At 39.3% G+C, this 20596-nt stretch overlaps 1 protein-coding gene and 2 long non-coding RNA genes across 7 annotated transcripts in view; all 3 read left to right on the top strand.

Moving 5' to 3' along the window:
• Window positions 1–3749, top strand: part of syt16 (synaptotagmin XVI) — a 41489-nt gene extending 37740 nt beyond the window's left edge. For all 5 annotated transcript variants that reach the window (XM_044374413.1, XM_044374411.1, XM_044374412.1 and 2 more), the window contains 3 exons: window positions 1509–1970; window positions 2088–2277; window positions 2741–3749. In XM_044374413.1, coding sequence (XP_044230348.1) covers window positions 1509–1970; window positions 2088–2277; window positions 2741–3054 — 966 coding nt within the window. In that variant the 3' untranslated portion in view covers window positions 3055–3749. The remainder of the gene's footprint in view (window positions 1–1508; window positions 1971–2087; window positions 2278–2740) is intronic.
• Window positions 3750–5924: 2175 nt separating this feature from the next.
• Window positions 5925–20596, top strand: LOC122997988. Its single transcript, XR_006407293.1, has 5 exons — window positions 5925–8094; window positions 12670–13131; window positions 14900–14996; window positions 16465–16583; window positions 19382–20596. It is a non-coding gene; the product is annotated as an uncharacterized LOC122997988 (long non-coding RNA).
• Window positions 10751–11110, top strand: LOC122997990. The gene is made up of 2 exons (XR_006407295.1): window positions 10751–10791; window positions 10851–11110. It is a non-coding gene; the product is annotated as an uncharacterized LOC122997990 (long non-coding RNA).

Raw genomic sequence — 20596 nt, forward strand, 5'->3', positions numbered from 1 at the left:
CCTTAATACTTCAAATGCGTTTAACAAACAGAAATTAATGCTTTTTATCATCCTTGTTTCCAGCATTAACAGGTTCACAAATAGATTTTCAACCAACAAACACTAAACACTCTCTTTTTGGACACTGAACAGTTAAATTATTCCCATACTATTAAACTAGCATGAGTCCAGTTTAGCTCTGCAGCAGCAGCAGTGGTCACCGACAGGGAAACTCTCTCGAGTCACTTTAAAGTTCTGCATCTTACCGGCTGCCTCTCCGGACTTTTCAGACATATCAGCCCCACACAGTCTTTCTGTTCATCACAACACCGTTGAGACCTTTGATAGCATCTTCTAGCTTTGTGTTTTTAGCGTGCCATTTTTTCTCTTCCGGACTGCTCTGCCCCTCTTCCATGCAACGCTGCGTGTTACACTTTTAATGCTCCGGGCAGTGCTCTGCAGAAAGGTACTGTCCAGCCTGCTTTTGAATGTCTGTGGATTTTTCATTATTTTCCTTATTATCTATTCATGTAATTTCTTCCCCCTCTAGTCCCGACACTTTCCTTTTTTTTTTCTTTATGGAAACCCCAGTTTGACTTGACAGCTACCATCACTATTACTGTCATTACAACACTTAATAATATCACTGCTAGCACTGCTACCATTACCAGTACAAGTACAAGTGTCACTTTTACCACTCATACAAGTACCTCTACTACAACTACTACAGCTACTACTACTGCTACTGCTGCCTCTACGATCTTTTTTTACTAGAAGTAATGATTACTTCTTCTACTGCCTCCTAACTTATAAAGATATAAAGTTGTAGTAAACATCCACAGTATCCTCAGTGTGTATTAGGTGAGGGTCTGTCTTTGTGTTTTCTTCTTCTTCTTGTGTGGACTTCCTGACCCGCACGTTCAATAGACTCAGCAGGAGCTCGGTGATTATCTTATCTCCTCCGCCGTTGCCATGTGAACGCCGACACTCAGGCCCGCTCCGTCAACACTCGACACAATCAATGTTGTCTTTGCTGACTGTATAGGAGGCTGCAGAGCGAGGAGGAGGAGGAGGAGGAGGAGGAGGCATAAGGAAGGGGGGGGGTTTATTTCTCCTTCATGACAGGATTTCTCAGTTTCTGTCTCTTGACTCTTCATACATGCATGCATCATGATTAACATATTTTTACAAGATAAACCCTTAAAGAGCATATTTTAGGTTGGTATCTCCAGTTAATGTGTGGGACAAGAGCCAAAAATCTATTTACAGTGGTAAGGCATTTGTATTTGTATTGCATCTTTCAAAACAAAGTACTTTACATAAGGCATAAAATGCTTTTGGACAAGACAGACAATATTAAAAAAATTACAGCCCAACTTAAGTACAGTGTGAAATATGAATAAATAGTCCCAGATTTATTTCAATAAAAGGTAGTGTCAAACAGAAAAGTCTGTATAATGTCTCATTTCTTCTGTAGTTTATAGCTTTTTAAATAAATAAACTTTTTTTTTGTTTTCCTTCCTTCTCAGCAAGAGCAACCTCCCCACGGTGACGTCGCGTCTCAGCCGATAAGCTCTTCCCCTCGACCCCCCATCTCCAAATGCGGTGACCTGGTTCTCTCTCTGGAGTACCGTCCGGACTCAGAGAAGCTGCTGGTCTCTGTGGTCGCGGCTCGGGACATTCCCGACAAGGCGCGCAGCGGGATGGACTCCTGGCAGGTGCACATGGTCCTGCTTCCCTCCAAGAAGCAACGTCACAAGACCTCGGTGCAGAAAGGTTCGCTGCCGCACTTCAACGAGACCTTTCGCTTCTCGCGCCTTGAGCCGTCTGACCTGCAGATATCGGCCATCAGGTTCCGGCTGTACGCTCTCGGAGGCAGGATGTCCCGCGAGCGCATGATGGGGGAGAAGATGCTGCGTTTAGGTGGGCTCGACCCGAACGGAGGGACGATGGAGACGACGCTGGTTCTGGAGCCTCGCAGTAACCTCAAGGTCAGTTTGATGCAGTCAGAAAAAGTTTGGATGTGAAGTGAAATGACAAATTGAAAGTAGCAGCAATGCACACCATGACGCTGCTGTTCCTGATTCCTGATGTTTCTGTGTTTACAGAGTTTGGGCTCCCAGCTGAGCCTGTCTGCCGTGTCTCAGAGCGACAGCGCCTCCTCCACTCAGTCTCTGACCCACGGCGGCGTCCCCGAGCTGCTGGTGGGACTGTCCTACAACGCCACCACAGGACGCATGTCTGTGGAGCTCATCAAGGGCAGCCACTTCAGAAACCTGGCTATCAACCGGCCACCAGGTCTGCAGTGAGCCTCGCACCCAAAGACACATAACACCGTGTTTATATACACTCAGATATAACAGACAGAAGTGTCAGAAATGTCATATTTCCGTCACGTTCTCCACATGGTTTTCCATCGTTTGAGCTTTGACCGCCGCCCTTTTAATGACATCATCTCGCTGTGTCCTCTTCTTCTGCAACAGTGTAACGGCACCGAATCATAGCGCCACCAACTGTTTATCTTAAAGATCCAACTCTAAATATTTGCAAAATTTGGAAATGTGCATTAATTTGAATTTTCTTTCGCTGATTTTCTGGAAATTTGGTTAAATTTGGGTGAAAATCTAGCTAATAACAGGGGAAAACAAGTTTATACTCGATTGGCAACACAACAGGAAAATAAGTAAAGAAACTTAAAAGGCATGGCATTGACATTTGTGTATTTCCTTCCTTCTTCTTCCTCTTCATCCTCTCTCTCCAGACACCTACGGACGTCTGTCGCTGCTGAACTCGGTCGGTCAGGAGATCTCGCGGTGCAAGACGTCGGTGCGTCGCGGCCAGCCCAACCCCGTGTACAAGGAGACCTTCGTCTTCCAGGTGGCGCTGTTCCAGCTGTCGGACGTCACGCTGCTGGTCTCCATCTACAACCGGCGCAGCATGAAGCGCAAAGAGATGATTGGCTGGATCGCTCTGGGTCAGAACAGCAGCGGCGAGGAGGAGCAGCTCCACTGGCAGGACATGAAGGAGAGTCGAGGACAGCAGGTCTGCCGCTGGCACGTCCTGCTGGAGGCGTAACGCTACCTGCCTGCCAGGATTTAGTTTTTTTTTCTTTTTGAAGCGGAGGAGAGTTTCTTCTTTAGTTAGAAGGTCGGAAAGTACTGATGAAAGCAACGACAGCCTTGATTTGATTCGCGGACAGGAAGGCGATGCACAAAGTTTCAAAGACGAAGGATTCTGACTTCTCTAAGCACACGCTCCCCCTGATGTCACATCTGGATGAACCCACATAAACATCAGACCTGGCTGGTGAAGAATAAAACGATCTGCTCTCGGAGGCCGACAGAAGTGGAAGCAGATGAAGATTATTAATTTCTTATTTCTGTCGTGTAAACTTGAAGGTTTCCTGCAGAAATGCTCTCGTCCTTCTCAATAAAAAAGAAAAGCTTTGTAGAATATACAACGGCCTTCGAGAGGAGCGGAGAATTTGTCCTTCATTCAATGTCCTCCGATTTTTGTTAAAGCAGCTCAGTTGTAGGACGAGAAGACTGCAGGTTTTTTTCTTTCTAGTGAAATGCTGTGTTAGAAAGTACACGCAAATCACAGGTGTGTGTGTGTGTGTGTGTGTGTGTGTGTGTGTGTGTGTGTGTGTGTGTGTGTGTGTGACAGAAGGCGCTTGTTATTTCAAAGTCCTGCTGTTCTTTTACTGGCTGGCAAATCAACAATGATAGAAGAAGCACTCACATCCTTCAATTAAATAAAAGTATCACAATGTTAAAATACTTCATTACAAGTAAAAGATAAGTACAGAAGTATTAGCAGCTAAATTCACTTAAAGTACTAAAGTTAAAGTACTGCAGAAAATCAGACTGATATATTAAATACATTTAACCAAGTACATTATTAATACCAATGAGTCAATGCATGAGCAGCATTTTAATGTTGCAGCTGTTGGAGGTGGAGATAGTTTGAACTATGTGAGAGTCATAAGATAAATCTGAAGGGTCGAGAGACGATAGACGGTTCTGCTACATAAGTTAGATACATATTTCAGAACTTTTCTTTCATCTTTGCATGAGTTTTACCTCTTTGGGCCTCAAACAGTTATGTATTTGAAACCATGTGAGGGGGGGAAATGTCTCTTTGGCGGAACTGCAAACAGCTCAAAGACATCATGAAACATGAGAAAGACGCCAACAAGCCAAAAAGTTTGTGAACCACTGGTTTAATCTTCAACAATACAGTGTATTATTTCACTCTGAAATATAGTGGAGTGGAAGTATAAGGTAGCATAAAATACAAGCACCTCAAAATGTACTTTCCAGCAGAGCAAATCAGAACAGATGCAAATAAAACTACACACAAGACGGTTCAGTTCATCAAAATCAAGTGAATCTTTACATGTCATCAAGTGCAAATGATGGAAAAAGTCAATGTAAAGTTTCCATCAGTTAATTCTCTCACTAATGGAAGGACGATGAAGGGTGAAGTCAGCGTTCCCGTTAATGAAGGATCATGTCAAAGAAACACACATGAGAGCAGAAGATATTTTATGATTGCAGTGGAGGAGGAAGGCGTCTCATTCATATTCAGCCCTCATTCATATTCTCCTGACACACACACACACGTGCTACTACAGGCAGGAAGACAAACAGCTGGAGACTCTCAAACCCCTTTGGGATGAGAGCATCTTCCCCCTCCTCCTCCTCCTCTGCCTCATCCTCACTGAATGGTGTTATTTGGCTTCGGTTCGCTCTCCTTCACAGGGCAAAGCTCATTTCATCACCCATCAACGCTGAGCTGAAAAGAGGCTTTAAATATCTCACTGCAGCTGTTAATAACATGCAACGAATTACCCTGCAAGTGTGTGTGTTTCTTTTTTTTCTCCCACAGTCTCTCTCTCTCTCTCTCTATCTCTGTGGTAATTGGTACTGTAGTTACAGCTGTAGGATCGTGCAGCGAGATGACGGTAATGCCGCTGTTAATGCTCATCCTCTTCCCGTCTGAGCATCATCGAGTCATAAGGCAGCGGTTCAGCCCGCAGGGGGGGGATTATATTTGTTTGTGTAGACAGATACTGTACCTTCAAAAACCCCCTCAGGGGTTCACACACCGAGAGCAGAGATGTGTTAATCAGAGTTTCCTTTGGGCAGGTGACAACAAAGCCTGTTAAGAAACCTTGAACTGCAGCTCTGTTTGAAAATGTAAGAAAATGACTCAGAAAGCAACAAAAAACTTCACACACAGTCGATCTCTTGTACTCACTTTAGAGCTGCAACGATTGGTTGCCAACTTCACCAACTGTTTTGAGTCCAAAAAAAGTCCAAATGATCTGGTTCCAGCTTCTCCAGTGTGAATATTTTCTGGTTTCTTTAGTCCTTTGTGACAGTAAACTGAATATCTTTCTGTTGTGGACAAAACAAGACATTTTAGGACGTCATCTTAGAGTTTCAACAGATTAATCGATAATGAAAGTAATCGTTAGTTGTGGTCTTACTCACATTATGATGTTTGGCTCATAATGACGATGAAGGTCTGAGGACTGAAACATCGTTAATAAAGTGAGCACAATTGGTCGACAGTTTGCAGGATTTTTGTGGTGTTTTCACAGTTAGAGCTCGTGATCCGACGCACCTGCCCATAAGACCTGTACCTGCAAGAAAATGACTCAAAAATGACTCAACAGTGTAAGGTTTCATTGGGATAATATTACTTTTGGAAAGACAAGCAAAACAAATTCAAATTCCTAATGTGTCTTAAAGAGTCAGTTAAAAACCAAAAAATATTTTCCATCCATGAAGGTTTTCAGGCTTCGAATCATAATAACAACACAGGATGGAAACACAGAGATCTCTACAGATGTTGCTCATATTGAATGAAAACACGGAGCCCCGATTGACAATCCCAGTGTAGTTTTATTCCCAAAAGATGCCCTCAAAAACGTTGAAAAAAAGAGAGAGAGGCAGCGTTACATTATGTAAATCACAGCATAGTCAAGGCCACAGCATGTAAAACACTCCTCCAGTAACATTAAAACAAGCTCATTAGAGATTATAATGCGTCTTCGAACTATTCAGATTGTAAGACAGTCGACCATCGTCTGATCATCCAGCAGCTAGATCGTTTGGGCAATTAACGAGGCGCCATAACCCTCCTCAAACTGGACATCAAACAAGCATAATTTAGCTTTAGACCATTAAATCTGCTCATCTGAGGTTAAAAATTAACCAATATTGACTATTGATGGGAGACATGATGCAAACTTTGGTTCCTAAAGTCCATTATTCACATGACCACAAGAGGAATCTTGTCAGGAAAACTTAATTAAAGCTCATTTGATCAAAAAGTTCCCATCACAAAGTCCACTTACTCAGTGTTTCCAGAGCTTTCAGCCACATCTTATCTTCAGCATATGAAATTATAGGTTGTTTTAGTTGTGTGAACAAATCATCAAGGCTGTATTTTTCTGTTGAGGACTGTCTGTGTTCTGGATAATCTACAAACCATTTTCTCTTGTTTCAGCATGTCAGTGAAGCGATATGATGTTATGTTGAATGAAATATTTACACCCAAGAAGCCAATATTTTTTTGTGACTGCATCTTTCCATCAAAGGGACATATTCTAGATGTCTCATGCATCATTTTAAACACTTTCCCCCCAAAAAATTCAACCTGACATCACTGGAAACCTTAAGAGAATAAATAATGAAGTTGTGTAAATTTGTACAAAGCTTTGCCAAACAGTATAATTTATCAAAGTTGTACCTACCGGTAGGTACAGCAGAGAAGGTGAAATACAACAATGAGCACAAAAAAATACACAACTATTTTTGGATGTACGTACAGATTTGTCTCAGTAAAATTAACTATTTTTCAAGAAAATATAACACTTCAAGCACATATATGTTCAAGATGTCATTCTATTTATTGTCCATGAAGAAAAAAACAGTGAATCAAGTTTAATTTAATGTTTAACTGTTTTTTGAATAGTTTCCACCAACCCTCAGACTTTTTTAGTTTGAGTCAGACATTTGTGTTAGTTTTCTTTGATTAGTCAAACAAAAGGTCACAGATGAAAACATGTTTGAGCATTTGAACTACATCAGAACCACTTCTCTTTGCTCGCTGAGACCTGACTGAAATGATTTATTATGTCTTAAGTGATTCAGGGGAAGCTTTTATTACTGAAGACTGAAACTTAGGTTTTCTTGATACTTGATATTTCTTGAAGGGCACAACTGAATGGATTCATTCTGTATCTGTTAAAAAGCAGAAAACTTGACAAGATGTTAAGTGTTGTATCATGTTTAAACTGCAGATATGTGATGACGACTACTTCAGGTATAAATTAAGCGCCGATGAAGGAGTGCTGAGACTAGCTTGATGTTTTGTAAAAATCTGCTGATACATCTGGGGTTTCCTGGATCATCTTTATTTTTATTTAATTGTTAATATTATTAATTTTGTATATTAACTCTCTCCAAAGACCAGAGCTTAGCCCCCATTCATTTATCCAATATACAACGTCACGTGACTCACAGTTTGAGCTCTTCTGTAGCTCTGATTAGCATGAAAATCTCCCGTTTAAATCATCATTACAAAAGATGCAACAACCGTGTTAAATAAAAAGCCAAACATTTCAGAAACAGCCAATCACTTTGCATAAAATTCGGTCACGTGCGCCGCTAACAGCGAGCAGAAGCTAAAGATTACGGTGTTGAGACTTTTCATTTCTGATTCACTTTTGAGTGAATTCAGCAACTATGGCGCCAAAGTTTGTTTACGGCTTCAGCGACGAAGCATTTTGAACTCATTACGCTCTGATTCACACCTCTGATTGGCTTTTTCTCCATGGCAACGGCGGCCGAGGCTCATGGGTATTATTCTTAGTCATCCATCAAAATCACGGACAAAACGTGTTTTCTCAGAAACAAAGTTAAAATAATTGAAACCGGTGGTCATAATATAAATCTATTGAATCGTTACATTATCCAGGAGAGTCCTGAGTTTCTATGTTCAGATTGTTTACAGAAATTTTTGAAACGGGAATTTTTGAACGGAATCAGGAAAAACACTTTTGGAACAGCGGCACCTCAGACTTCACACGCTTATTATAAGGTGAATGTATCTCACTGCAGCACTTATTGGTAAAAATGTTTGTTTCTTGATATTTAACCCAAAATAAAACAGCAACTGACTGTTTGTTAAGCCCATGCCCCCTTAATTACTGTTGCTTTGTCTATCAAGCTTTCCGTTGTAGAGCTGAACAGTTTATAATAATAACAGTGGCAGATGTAACATTTGAAATTTGTCGAATTTTTTTAAACAGTTGGTCAGGCAGAAGTAGACACTTTTAGACAGTAACTAACACCTGTAGGTAGCTAGCTAATTAATGTTTAACTGTAAAAGCATGTTAAATATGCATTTGATGGCTACATATATGATATAAAGTTAACTCAGCACAGTGTAATGATGCTAAAAAGACTAAAGGATCACAGGTCGCAGATAAAAAAGTTCCAGAAACTGTCTGTTTTGCTACGGCCATTGAGGTTTACAATTAATTCAATAAAATACAGTTAATACAAATTAAAAAATGTAAGGGTTTAGAGATGTTAGCAGCCACTGTCAAAATGTCTGCACTGATGCCTTAAATTCATTGCTTCATAAAAGTTGAATTTTCCTCTTGCTTTAGTGAAATAACACAAATATACGGTAGCCCCAGACAGACATTTTCATTAATAAAAATAGACTTTAAGGCACAAGAACATTTTTTCCCACAATAACAGTATTTATTGATAGGTATTTTTGTCAAGAAGTTATTTAAATCCTGGTGTTTACAGAGCCCGAGAGGGGCCATGGAGAAAAAAATAACAAATATATACAACCCTGAAGCTCTGTTTTTATGAACTGAATGACATCCACAAATCGAGAGCACAAGAAATTAAATTGAGAGCACGAAAAATTAAATCTAGAGCACGAAAAATTGAATCAAGAGCACGAATAATTGCATCAAGAGCACAAAAAATTAAATTTAGAGCATGAATAATTTAATCAAGAGCACGAAAAATGAAATCAAGGGCACGAGTTATTAAATCACAAGCACGAATTATTGAATCAAAAGCACAAATTATTAAATCGAGAGCATGAATACTTGAATCAAGAGCACGAATAATTTAATCGAGAGCACTAATAATTTAATTGACAGCATGAATTATTCGATCAAGAGCATCAATTACTAAATTGAGAGTACAAATAATTTAATCGAGAACACTAATTATTAAATTGACAGCATGAATCACTAAATCAAGAGCATTGATTTGATTTGTTTTTTCTTCATGGCCCCTTTTGGGCTCCGTATAAAATAATAAAAGCCCTAGACAGAAATGTTAATTTAAAAAATCTACTTTTAAATAAAGAACTTGTACTAAAACACTTTTTTGTCCACAGTAACAGTATTTATTGATTGGTATTTTTTGCCAAGAATTCATCTAAACGTTTGACCTGCACTTAATAACATTTGGCAGATGAATCATGTGACATCAGCACTCCTTTTCTACAGGCTTCATACATGTGAGCGTGAATAGTGATATGAACTATATATACTGCACAGACTGATATATTTTATGCATGTTGAGTCGCTGTACAGAATCTATCATATCTATTCTATATTTTTTAAAATAGTAAATGTTCTAAGTTTTAAGTATTTCCCAGGATTTCTATGGTATTTCCACATCTGCATGCTCAGTTCTAGATTCCAGGTTGTATTACAGATGTGAGACAATCAGATTGTGCTGCAGATGTAATACAGTTGTAAAACTCTGATGAAGTGCCTGTAACTTTTGTTCTTCCTCTACGGGAGTTGAAACATATCCACCATAACAGAAACATGATCCAAATTTGCATGAAGCCTTCTTGTGAATGCTGCTGTAGGATTGCATGTATGGAAGTCAAAGCTGGTTTCCTAATGTCAACGCCTGCGTGGACCAGGGCTGGAGTACGGGTCTAAGTCAGTCCAGATTCAAGGTGGTCAAAATCTAAAACAAAGTCACCAATTCAGACACCAAATATAAAACTACACATATTTTTCTAAACTTCTGAAAAGTGATTTTTTTTCTTTTTTACAGTGACATTATCAAATCTAGGTTACAGAATTGAGTATATTAATTACACAATAGGTATTATTTGTAATTTGGGGATACAATTTATTATTAAATATATAATTTAAATGTATTTTAAAAAAAATAATTTCCCATTAATTGGCTTTATATGGACTCAGCAGAAATGTCATCCCAGCTCTCGGCAAAGTTAGCTTAACTTTTACTTTTTACTAATATGGTAGAGTCAGGAGGCTGTTAGCTTAGTTTAGCATAAAGACTGTAAGGAAGGGGAAACAGCAAGCTTGGTTCTCCTCAGAGTTTTATTTGTGTAATCTGTACAAAAAAAAGGAAAGGAAAAAAAGACAATTATTGTTTTTTAAGGGGAGTTTGTTTGAACAATTTCTTCACAAACAATATCTTCTTTGCCCGTCCAGCATGTGCACTCCCCCTAAAACTACAAATTGTCATTTTTACAAACAAGATGCAACATGTTAACTGGTGAGCTTTAAAAGGTGTTTGTCACTGTATTTTTTAACTTTGGACAGAGCCAGGCTAGCTGTTTCCCCCCTGCTTCCAGTCTTTATGCTAAGCTAAGCTAAGCTAATTGCCTCCTAAAAAACCTGAAAGCAAATGAACATGTTTCCCAAAATGTCAAATTATTCCTTTAAATATTGTCTTCAAACATACATATAAAAACATATTGACAACTCTATTGACAGTTGGTTTGTGTGTTTTCTGATATTTTAATTCTCCTTTTAGAATCAAATATTATTAAAGGGTTGTTTTATTTTAATGAATTTAACTGGAAGACCCTTTTATGAGATCATCATTGACTCAAAGTGGAACCTTCCTGTCAGCCTGAAACAAAACATCATAGCTTGACTTGAGTCGCAGATACTGACGCTGACTATCGTCCTGCAGCCCTGGTCCGGTCCGTGCATGCTGAGCCCTTGTGGCACCCAGAAATCACTTTTTGTACCAAGTTTTGTCGTTGCCAATAAAACCCAGAAGATCCCTGCTGTGGGAACGTCTGTCCGCCATCTGTTTTCTTGGGTCCTTTTCTCTCTTCCTGAACAAATGTCTTAATTCTGAGAACAAGGCTGTTGTTAGCATAATTAATAACAACAACAACAACAACAACACAGTTCATCCCTCTGTGATTGGTGGTAGAGCTTTCCAGTTTGAAGTCTTCAGCCAAAACGCTCGCAGAGTGGATTAGAGATTAAAGTATCTCGTAGTTTCGGGAGAGTTTAGTCTAATCTTTGGCAACAGATGCTTTAGTTTTAGTTTTAGCTGATAAATGTGGATTTTCAGCTTGTTATTGTGTTGTTGTTATTAGTCTATGGTGTTGTTGTATGTGTGGTGTCTTTTAACAGTTAAATGTCCCTGACATTTAATGATTCATTCACAGTAACCTTAATGAATGAATATGGTTATATACTGTATAGAGTATCACTATAATCTATTTGTACAACCTCACCAGGAAGTCTTGACTGTATTTAATAGCCAGAAACAGTCTTCTTATCACTCCTAATGACATTTTTAATCCCTTATATATCACTTTACTAATAATATTACTAATATTTGTACCTATTTAATTTTTAGCATGATACATTACATAATGGGCAGTGTTAAAATTAACAAAAATTAAAAAGTATTTAACACTTGCTCTGTTTTTATCTTGTTTCACCCAAAATTAATTCATTTTACTTACACACTTTTTCTGCTTTTCTGTTCAAAATCTTCAAAATGAAGGTAATCATTAGATTATTATGAAGAATATAAAAGTAGTTATAACACCAGAGTGAGAGTTTGAAACTTAAATATTAATAGATGAAGGTCTGAGACGGGTTAGGATTCCTTTCTGCGTGTTGTCACGGAGGGAACAACAAACATAAAGAGTCAAATCCTCTTCTCTTTAACATAAAGGTTAAACAATATCTCTTATTGATAGTATTCTCTGATAAAATGTGGATATCTTCATATGTTTTCTAATTGAGTGATGTGATTACCCCACTCCCTTTTTTAAGGTCTGTGATACTTTTTATTTTGTTTGTTTATTGAAAGAAATGTATTGATTGTTCATACAGTCTGATTTGACATTCTAGTTTCCATTTTCCAATATTTCTTATTGTCAGATCTGATATGTCCATCTCTCAAAGGTTTGTGGACTTTGAACGATGGAAAGACTTTATCATTTTATCCATGACAAAGATGGATAATGTTGTGTTTTTATAAATACACCACAATGCTGTCAGTAAACCAAAAAATAATTTGAATTTAACAATGTAAATGCACAGATTCCAGATCTCTCAAAGTAACACAAGCAAACTGCATCTACATCATCAGGTAATGGATTAAAGAAGCAAAAGTCAGTATAAAAATAACTTAATAAAGCTAAAATAACATAAAAATTAGTAAAAACAAAAAGCAAGCAATGAACAGTGCTTTCTGACTGCTAAACAATTAATGAATGAGTTATTAAAGTAGCCAGTTCCATAAAAACTGGATTATTTAACTTCTTATATTTATTTAAGTTTCTCAAAACAACATGTGACAGAAATAAAAATATATAATTTTGTACTTTTGGTGGCAGAAAAGTTGTCTCAGCCTGTCACTGTGTTGGGAAAAGGAAACAAACCAGAGCAGCGTTGGATGGGGGGAGATGAGGATGGATGCTGGCGCTTCATCATCGCGCTTATTCAGTCTCCTAGCAACAGGAAACATCTGCCTCCGCGAGGACCAATGAGGGCGCGCGCAGAGTGGTGTGTGTGTTGTCTGATGTCGGTGTGAACGGGATATTTTAGGAGCGCTGGAGAGCAGCGAGCGTCTCACCCCCGGAGGAGCCGGAGCTGTCTGCCCGTCTGTCCGCCTGCCTGTCTGCGGGGAAACCGACCGAGGCTCAGACTTCAGGCCGAGCTGGAGCGTCGCTGAATCGGTGTGAGGACGGTAGATGTCGCGCCGAGGAGCGGGAAGGTATCACGGACAGGAGGACATCAACAGACAGAAAGGCTTTAAGTGGGATTTACTGTGAACTGCTGGACACGATTATTTAAAGGTAAGAAGCTTTAATGGGCATTTAACCGACTGATTTGTGGTAGTTTTGCATTTTAAAAAGCAGATACTCGTCTCCAAAATGGGCATTTAGTTTGTTTTTGTAAGCTAATGCACCTTTTAAACACAGAGGTAATTCAAAGTGCTCAACATAAGGTAAAGAAATGAATCAGAACAGCATTTAACGTAATACAAATATCAATTAAAGTCAATTTAAATTTGAATATACAAAAATATAATACAAAAATGGACAAAAACAAAAATATACAGATACCTAACTCTCCGTATAGTCTTTAAAAACACTCATCTTAACCTATAAACACATAGAAATATATGAAAATAAAAAGTCTACTTAAATCAAGTCTCTTACCTCTTAAAGTTTCTAACACATTTCACTTGAATCTTGTTATAAAGCTAAAAGTGCTTTAAAGGTATAAAAATATAACCTCATACATACACACGTACTTCTGCTTTTAGTGAAAATATTTGCTGCAAAAGGAAACAGAGAAGCAAGTGTTGAATGACACACACACACACACACACACACACTTCCCACGCAGCCTCTCTCCGCTCATGCATCCATCATCGTGCATCACTCTTCTCCCACAGATGAAATATTCGGGGCTGCAGCAGTTGAAGAACTGTGTGTGAGTCACACCAGAAGCTTCACGGGAGCCGGCGTGAATGTTTTGCAGCGATAAAGCTTCCCACTCTGTGTTTATTATGATCGATATATGGCATTTCAAAGAACAACCCCCTCACACACACACACACACACACACACACACACACACACACACACACGCACACACATTCAATAACACTCACACACATATATCACTGCCACCTTCTTATCTATCTCGCTCTTTCTTAAATTCAAATAAGCTTCAGAAGACAGATATTTAAATACATTTTGCAAAGATATGACATATACAGCAATACTGAGGGAGCAAAATAAAGACATTATACATTTGTCAGTGCCTATAAACATTAGTTAAAAGTAAAAAACCACTGAATTGATCAAGCTATGAGGTGATCCTTTCACTTTCTTATTAACCACTACTTCTGCCTTTTTCCTGAATTAGCTGTTAACATCTTTCATCATCATCACAGGTTCTAAGTGCTGATTTGAAGGTGGTGGCTGACACTTGCTGGTGATAATCAGTATATTTATATCTGGACACTTTTATGCTACACAGCATTCAGAAAAGCCTCTAAAAGCTGCATTTATACCATCATCTGACACCTGAATTCCCCACTAAAATAACACACTGAGAAACACTCTTGAATGTGGGATAGACGGGTAAAAAATCTGATTTTTAGCCTAGTAGTTTTTTTTATCATTTTTATTAAAATTAAAATCCTTTTCAATACTTTATATTGAAATTTGCAGAACATACACTGAAATCTTTCACTTTTAAAACTCTGTATCTGATTTTATATACCTCAAAATTTCCTTAAAAGTCAAGTGGAATTTCAAAAACTTGATGACTCATAGTTTTTTTGAGTGTTTATTGAACGTCAGTATTATTCAATGGTCAAGAAACATACTCAGGTTGCAAGTAGAGATGTGTTTTGGATGCAGAGAATCAAAGATCAAATTCAGACAAAGCAACATTGACAGATATCAGTCAGATCCTGTCTCAGCAGGGTTTGTATAGTTTCAGTTTTTATGCTCAGACGCTTTATTCCTGTCTCTCCACCTTCCTCCTCCTCTTCCTCCTCCTCCTCTTCTTCCTCCTCACTCGTCTTTTGGCCTGTTTTCTCTGCAGGAGTCTGAGGGCGATGTGGAGGCTCGGATCAGCTCAGACGCACTGATTCAAACTCCGGTCAGAGAGCTGAACGCCGGCTGTGGACCATCAGCAGCAGGTAATCACAGCTGCTGTCTGTTAACACATTTACAGACGGTCACCACGCTGACTTCACAGGTGTCGCCATTTAATGTGTCTTTAAATAAAAGTTTAAAGTCCTCCTCCACGCAGAAATGTGTTTTTCTTCTTGTTCCTTCAGTTGGATGTTTGTTCTCTTCTCTGTGCAGAATGATGAATGTTTGTTTTCACATTCATCTGCTGAAGGAGGAAAGTTTCTCTGTGCTTAAATCTGAATTTAACACGTGGACCTACAAGCAGGATTTGTGACATCACCACTAGTTTGGAGCCAGTGGTAGTCCAGTATGCAACTTACACAAGTGTGATGTGGAAACATGAAGCCTCCAGTGCACAAATACTGAGAATGGACTAACACGCCCGCTACCTCAGACCAAAGTTAACGTTAGCTTACTAGGAACACCGAGCGCTGCACACTTGGGCCAACATTAGCTACTTTAACTAAATTGTGCTAACAGAGCAGGTATCATAATTAAATACATTACATTTTATGAAGTATTGCGACAATAATCTTATCCAGTGTGAGTCCCAGAGCCAGGGAGAGCAGCGGGTGAGCCAACTGTCAATCACAGCTGTCAATCAACGCCCACATGGCAGACATCGAAGCTACTATAAGTCGTCAAATCTTATTAACAGAGCAATAATTTCCAAAATGACTGCCGGCACGTTTATTACAATGTCTGAAATTAGAGATTGAGACCAGAATGACTTGATGAAAAAAATGATTGACTTAGTATTTCTAGAGTGAAGTTGAAGCTTTTTGAATGGGAGTCAGCTGGAGCATCTAGCGGCCGTCGGTGGCACTTTAAAGGTGCAATATACAACATTCAGCCCCAGAAGATGTCGCACTATAGCATTGGCATCTCAGACTAAAACAAATCAATAAAGTTGGGGGAAAAAAGAAAGCGCCATCTTTAAATACAACTCACAAAACTCAGATCACACTGTTAAAGGCAGTGCTGATGAATCAAGAGTCTGTTACTGAATTGACTATTTCTCGCCTCAGATGTTTTCAGAGACATATTTTAATGTACTGTTTAGCTGTAATTTGAGACAGTTTGTAACCTGACTGCCATGCTCACATGCACTAACATGCATGTGTAGCCAGACCGGCTATCAAAACAAAGAACAGAGAGGCTCGGATTATAACACACAGAGAGGGTGTGACTTCATTCTCTGCTCAGGTCACCATTACTCTACTATATCTTCACATAGCAAATAGTTGTTTGCTGGCATCTAATGGGTCATACATTGGACCTTTAAGGTACTTCAGACGCAAGTTGTGGTAGTTGCTGCTAGGTTCAAATGCCTAAAATGTTTATGTGTATGTGTATCTATTGTTATAGAGCCACAAAACCTTGTAGGGAGAGTGGTGTTTTAATATTTAAACATTTTTTCCAGCCTCCCTTCTACTTGATTTTTCATGTAATGTCTGTTTTTTTGCCATCCAGTAGCCCCGTCCTTGTGAGAGAGACCAAACCATTCAACAACGTCGAAAGTTGCTTACTTCAAGAGGAAATATGCGGAGGAGGAGGATTTGCACGGAGGCCTACAAGGATATTTTCAAAAAGTATGACCCTGTTCTTTTATTTTTATTGTCCACATTTTCCTTTTCAATGTTCAGGGCCAACCTTTGGCAAACAAAGTGTAGCCTACTGTAATTTGATTTACTTTCTGGTGAGAAACCCTGACCCATGTGAAGCATTTATTGATCTCTTCATTGTTGAGCATATAGGTTTTCACATTCTCCAAATGTTTCTGCCATTCAATCACAAATCTTCTGGTCTCTGCTCTCCCTCATTTCTCTGTATGCAGTCATTTTTCCTATTTTGTCTTTATGCTTCATTTGATCATGTTCTTTGTCTTCTTCCATCAGTGTTTTTACATTCATTTCACTCTTTATATATTGTCCTTCCTCATGTCCTTCAACTTCTGTCACTCTGCAAACAGTCCTGTAGAGTGTAATATACAGTATTTAAAACAAATTACTCCACTCTTTCTACACTTCTATGCAGATGATACCTCTACTTTCATGGCAGAATTTACTTCACAATCAAATCCAATTCACAAATGAATTATAGTGATGGTTGAGGAACAACTGTATCTGTTTGAGGCATCTTAAACAGACAACTTATGGCCTGCTTTTTTTTACCTTTTTGTTGTGTAGATAACTTGTTGGGAATGGTGGTTGAAAGTTTTGGATGTAGAGGTGCTATTAGGACCTCTATTGATATCAAGGAGTGTAAATGTATTGTTAAACCCCCAAAAAGTCTGATTAATCTGGTTTAATTTGAGAGTTTGAGTGTCTAATGGTCTAAACTCAAGACTCAAAGTCCACTTAGTTGTTTTTCTGTGACTTCCTCACAGTTGAAGGTGGACATGTAGTCTAAATGCTGTTTCAGAGGCAAATAAAGAGTACAGTTTTGGAGTTGGCATGTAGCAAAAAACGCCCAAATATTGAATTCTGGTCTATTGAAAACTGACAATTACTTATTTTCCCAGTACATTCCCACTCTGATCTGTTGGCCACTTCAATGTATTCTTGTAATGATGGTAGAACGGTAAGAAAGGAAAAACCTCCAGTTATCCTGACTTTGAAGGGTTCCCACATTGCTCCAAGATTGTTACCCCAACCAGCCATATGCTACAATATAGGCTATTTGGAAATTTTTCAAATTGCTTTACATATTTGTAGTTGTTCATTAAGTGAAACCAGATACAAAAACAGTGTATGGCTCCTTTTAAGTTAGTTAATCCATTGTTATTAGTGTTAATATTGGATTGTAATTACTGCCAGCAATGGTGGCTTTGCAATTGTGGTTTAGGGTTATTATCCTACCAGTCCACATATTGAATCTGTAACCCTCACAAGCTGCTCCTCAAACCTTTAAGCCACCGCTGCTCTAGCTCATAAAATATAGATAAAATACAAATTAAACATGTTTGTGGTCTCTTTTGTTTTAAACAAGATGTGTCAGTCTATCAGTTTTAACAGACAGGCTAATGTTGACAACCTGACTAAGAGTTGCAAACTAGCTAAGTTAGCAAACATGTTAGCTACTATTACAATCCACTTGTTTTTTGTCATGTTAGCATGTCAGTAGCTAACACAAGCTGCTTTCACTGTAAGTTGGCTGAACAGTTACTAATGTAGACAGTTAGGTGGCAAACATTAGCCACGCTGTTACCTCTGTGCTAACAAAGAAGTTAAGTCAAGCAGGAAAAGACTTCAGCAAGACTTCAACTGTGTCAAAAGTGTTAATTTTATAACAATGGTAACATCCTGAACCTTTAAAACTGAAATAGTGGTGTTGAAAATTATAAATGTTTTCATAATACAGAAGGTACTGTCATGGCTCAGGTACACACTGGACTCAAAATGCAAAACTCAGAGACACCATGTAAAAGTTCAAGCAATTCACCTTTATTCAAAAGGTAGAGCGGGCAAAGCAGGTAGGGTGGAAAGGCGGGGGGCAGTAGAACCAGGTGACAATGCAAAGAGAGCAGGCAAAAGGCAAAGTCCAAAAACAGGCAGGATGCAAAAATAGGAACAAAGGCTAGAAAGCAATGCTGGCATGGTACATTATACAATCTGACAGAGGGTAAGTGGAAATGGACTAGTATAAATGCATGGGAGCCAATGAGGGAATAACGGGGAATCAGGTGAGCACATGGGCGTGGGGGAGTCAGGTGACTGGGAAGGCGGGAACTTGCTGGGGTTAATGCCGGACAGGTGGGAGTGGCACAATCTGTAATGATAAGAGAGTTAAAGAAAATGGCAAAAGCAGGCAGAGAATGAATGAACAGCTGAATGAACTTTGACAGGTTCATTCAGTTGAGAATGAATCTGCATTATTGGAGTTTAAGGCGTCTCTGGTTGTTGCCACACCTGAGACTTTTAGTCTTTCCCCTGTGGAAATAATTTAACAGATGACAAAAATGATTCTTGGTTATGTGGCTATGACAACATTTCCACAACAGATGGTCATTAAGGATATGAGTGTGCCTACAGATTGTGTAGAACGTTTAAAAACATAAAAATATAATTGTAAAACCTGTTTCTTGATGGAGAAACACATTCTTTACATCCTAAAAAGCTGTTGTTGTTTTTTAAAAACATTTTTGCAAAATCTGGCTCATTTGTGTCCAGAGTCATTTAACAAAGCAATTTCACCACTTTGTTGATTTTTTATGTCCACATGAGAAATTTATGTGAATCACAATATTTTAAAAAATATGTAAAATATTTTACATAAGATTATTCTGTTATTGTCTTTATATATTGCTTATGTTAAAAGTGTCCACTGCATGTCTAAAAACGGAAAAAAGCACAAACTAATCCTCTGCCTTTGTGTTTTTATTCTGCAGCACCTGATACTGCAGGAGGACCGGAGCTGCATCCTGAAGCTGTCCCTGGAGAAGCTGAGGTTCCTGGAGGACCCCGAGGCTTACCTGAGGCGCTCCGTCCTCATCAACAACTTGCTGAGGAAGATCCACCATGAGGAGGAGGAGCTGGAGGCTGAGGAGGAGGAAGAGGAAGAAGACGAGGTAGAAGACGAGGAGGAAGAAGAGGAGGGGGTCATAGGAGAGAGGGGGCAGCAGAGGCTGATGTACTCAGACAGGAAGAGGGTGAAGGTGCTGGTGACGGACTGCTGCTCTCCAGCATTCGGCCTGGAGGAGCTGCAGCATTACCGTCTGGTGCCCTGTTACCCATCTGCTGGCTGCCTGTACAGCCTGGGCACCTGCCCGGGCCTCGCCCCCAATCACCAGGTCCTTCTGTACAACCTGGATGACAACGGCTGACTCTCCAGACCTTGCCTCCGTTAAAAGCTGGGGACTGCAATGTCAGTTCACGCTACAGCCATGTGGTTTGTTCAAAATCACCAGGGAGGAAAGCTGCAGCTGTTTACCCTCGGTTTTCCACCAAAAAACCTTTGAGGGAAATGTGTCATGGGTTCTGTTTTGTACGTCGACAAGATGTCGCCACCTCTCGCCAGCTTGCTAAGAGGCAGGGGTGGATTTAAGAAGCTGATAGACCTTGATTCTTTTCCTGCCTCAGGATCAATAGGGTCTCTGACACTGATGTCAAAGGTCACGAGTAAACTCTATCGCAGCATCACTGCCGTTTTACTATACGTGCAAATGTAAGAGACCCCGAGCAGGCAGTTATTGTTGTGTTATTGATTTTTATTGTTATTGTTGCTCATGTGAAGCATGAGCGTATTCAGGGATTACAGACTGCAGGCTACTTTTGATGCACCTTGGCTTGCGTGGAGAATATGCGCTGATATGCTTCTGTTATCTTTTATGCTACGGTGTGATTTATGAAATATTCTGTGTAACATTCCCTGGACTGTGTGAATTATCATGCTATCTCTTTCCGAGATGCGTTTACTGCCTGTGGGAAGACTGTTTCTTTCCCTCTCTGCATTTGATGTCCTGTATTCATTCAATGTGCTGTAGTTATTCTTTTATTTTTGCAACACGTTGCTGCCCTCTGCTGGTGAAAGAATTTACTTTGAAGCATTTTGGCTGATGTATTGAAATCTTACAATGAAAATGAAGGTGAATGGAAAAGATAAA

This window comes from Thunnus albacares, chromosome 15 (assembly GCF_914725855.1).
Source record: "Thunnus albacares chromosome 15, fThuAlb1.1, whole genome shotgun sequence".
Taxonomy (NCBI): Eukaryota; Metazoa; Chordata; class Actinopteri; order Scombriformes; family Scombridae; genus Thunnus; species Thunnus albacares.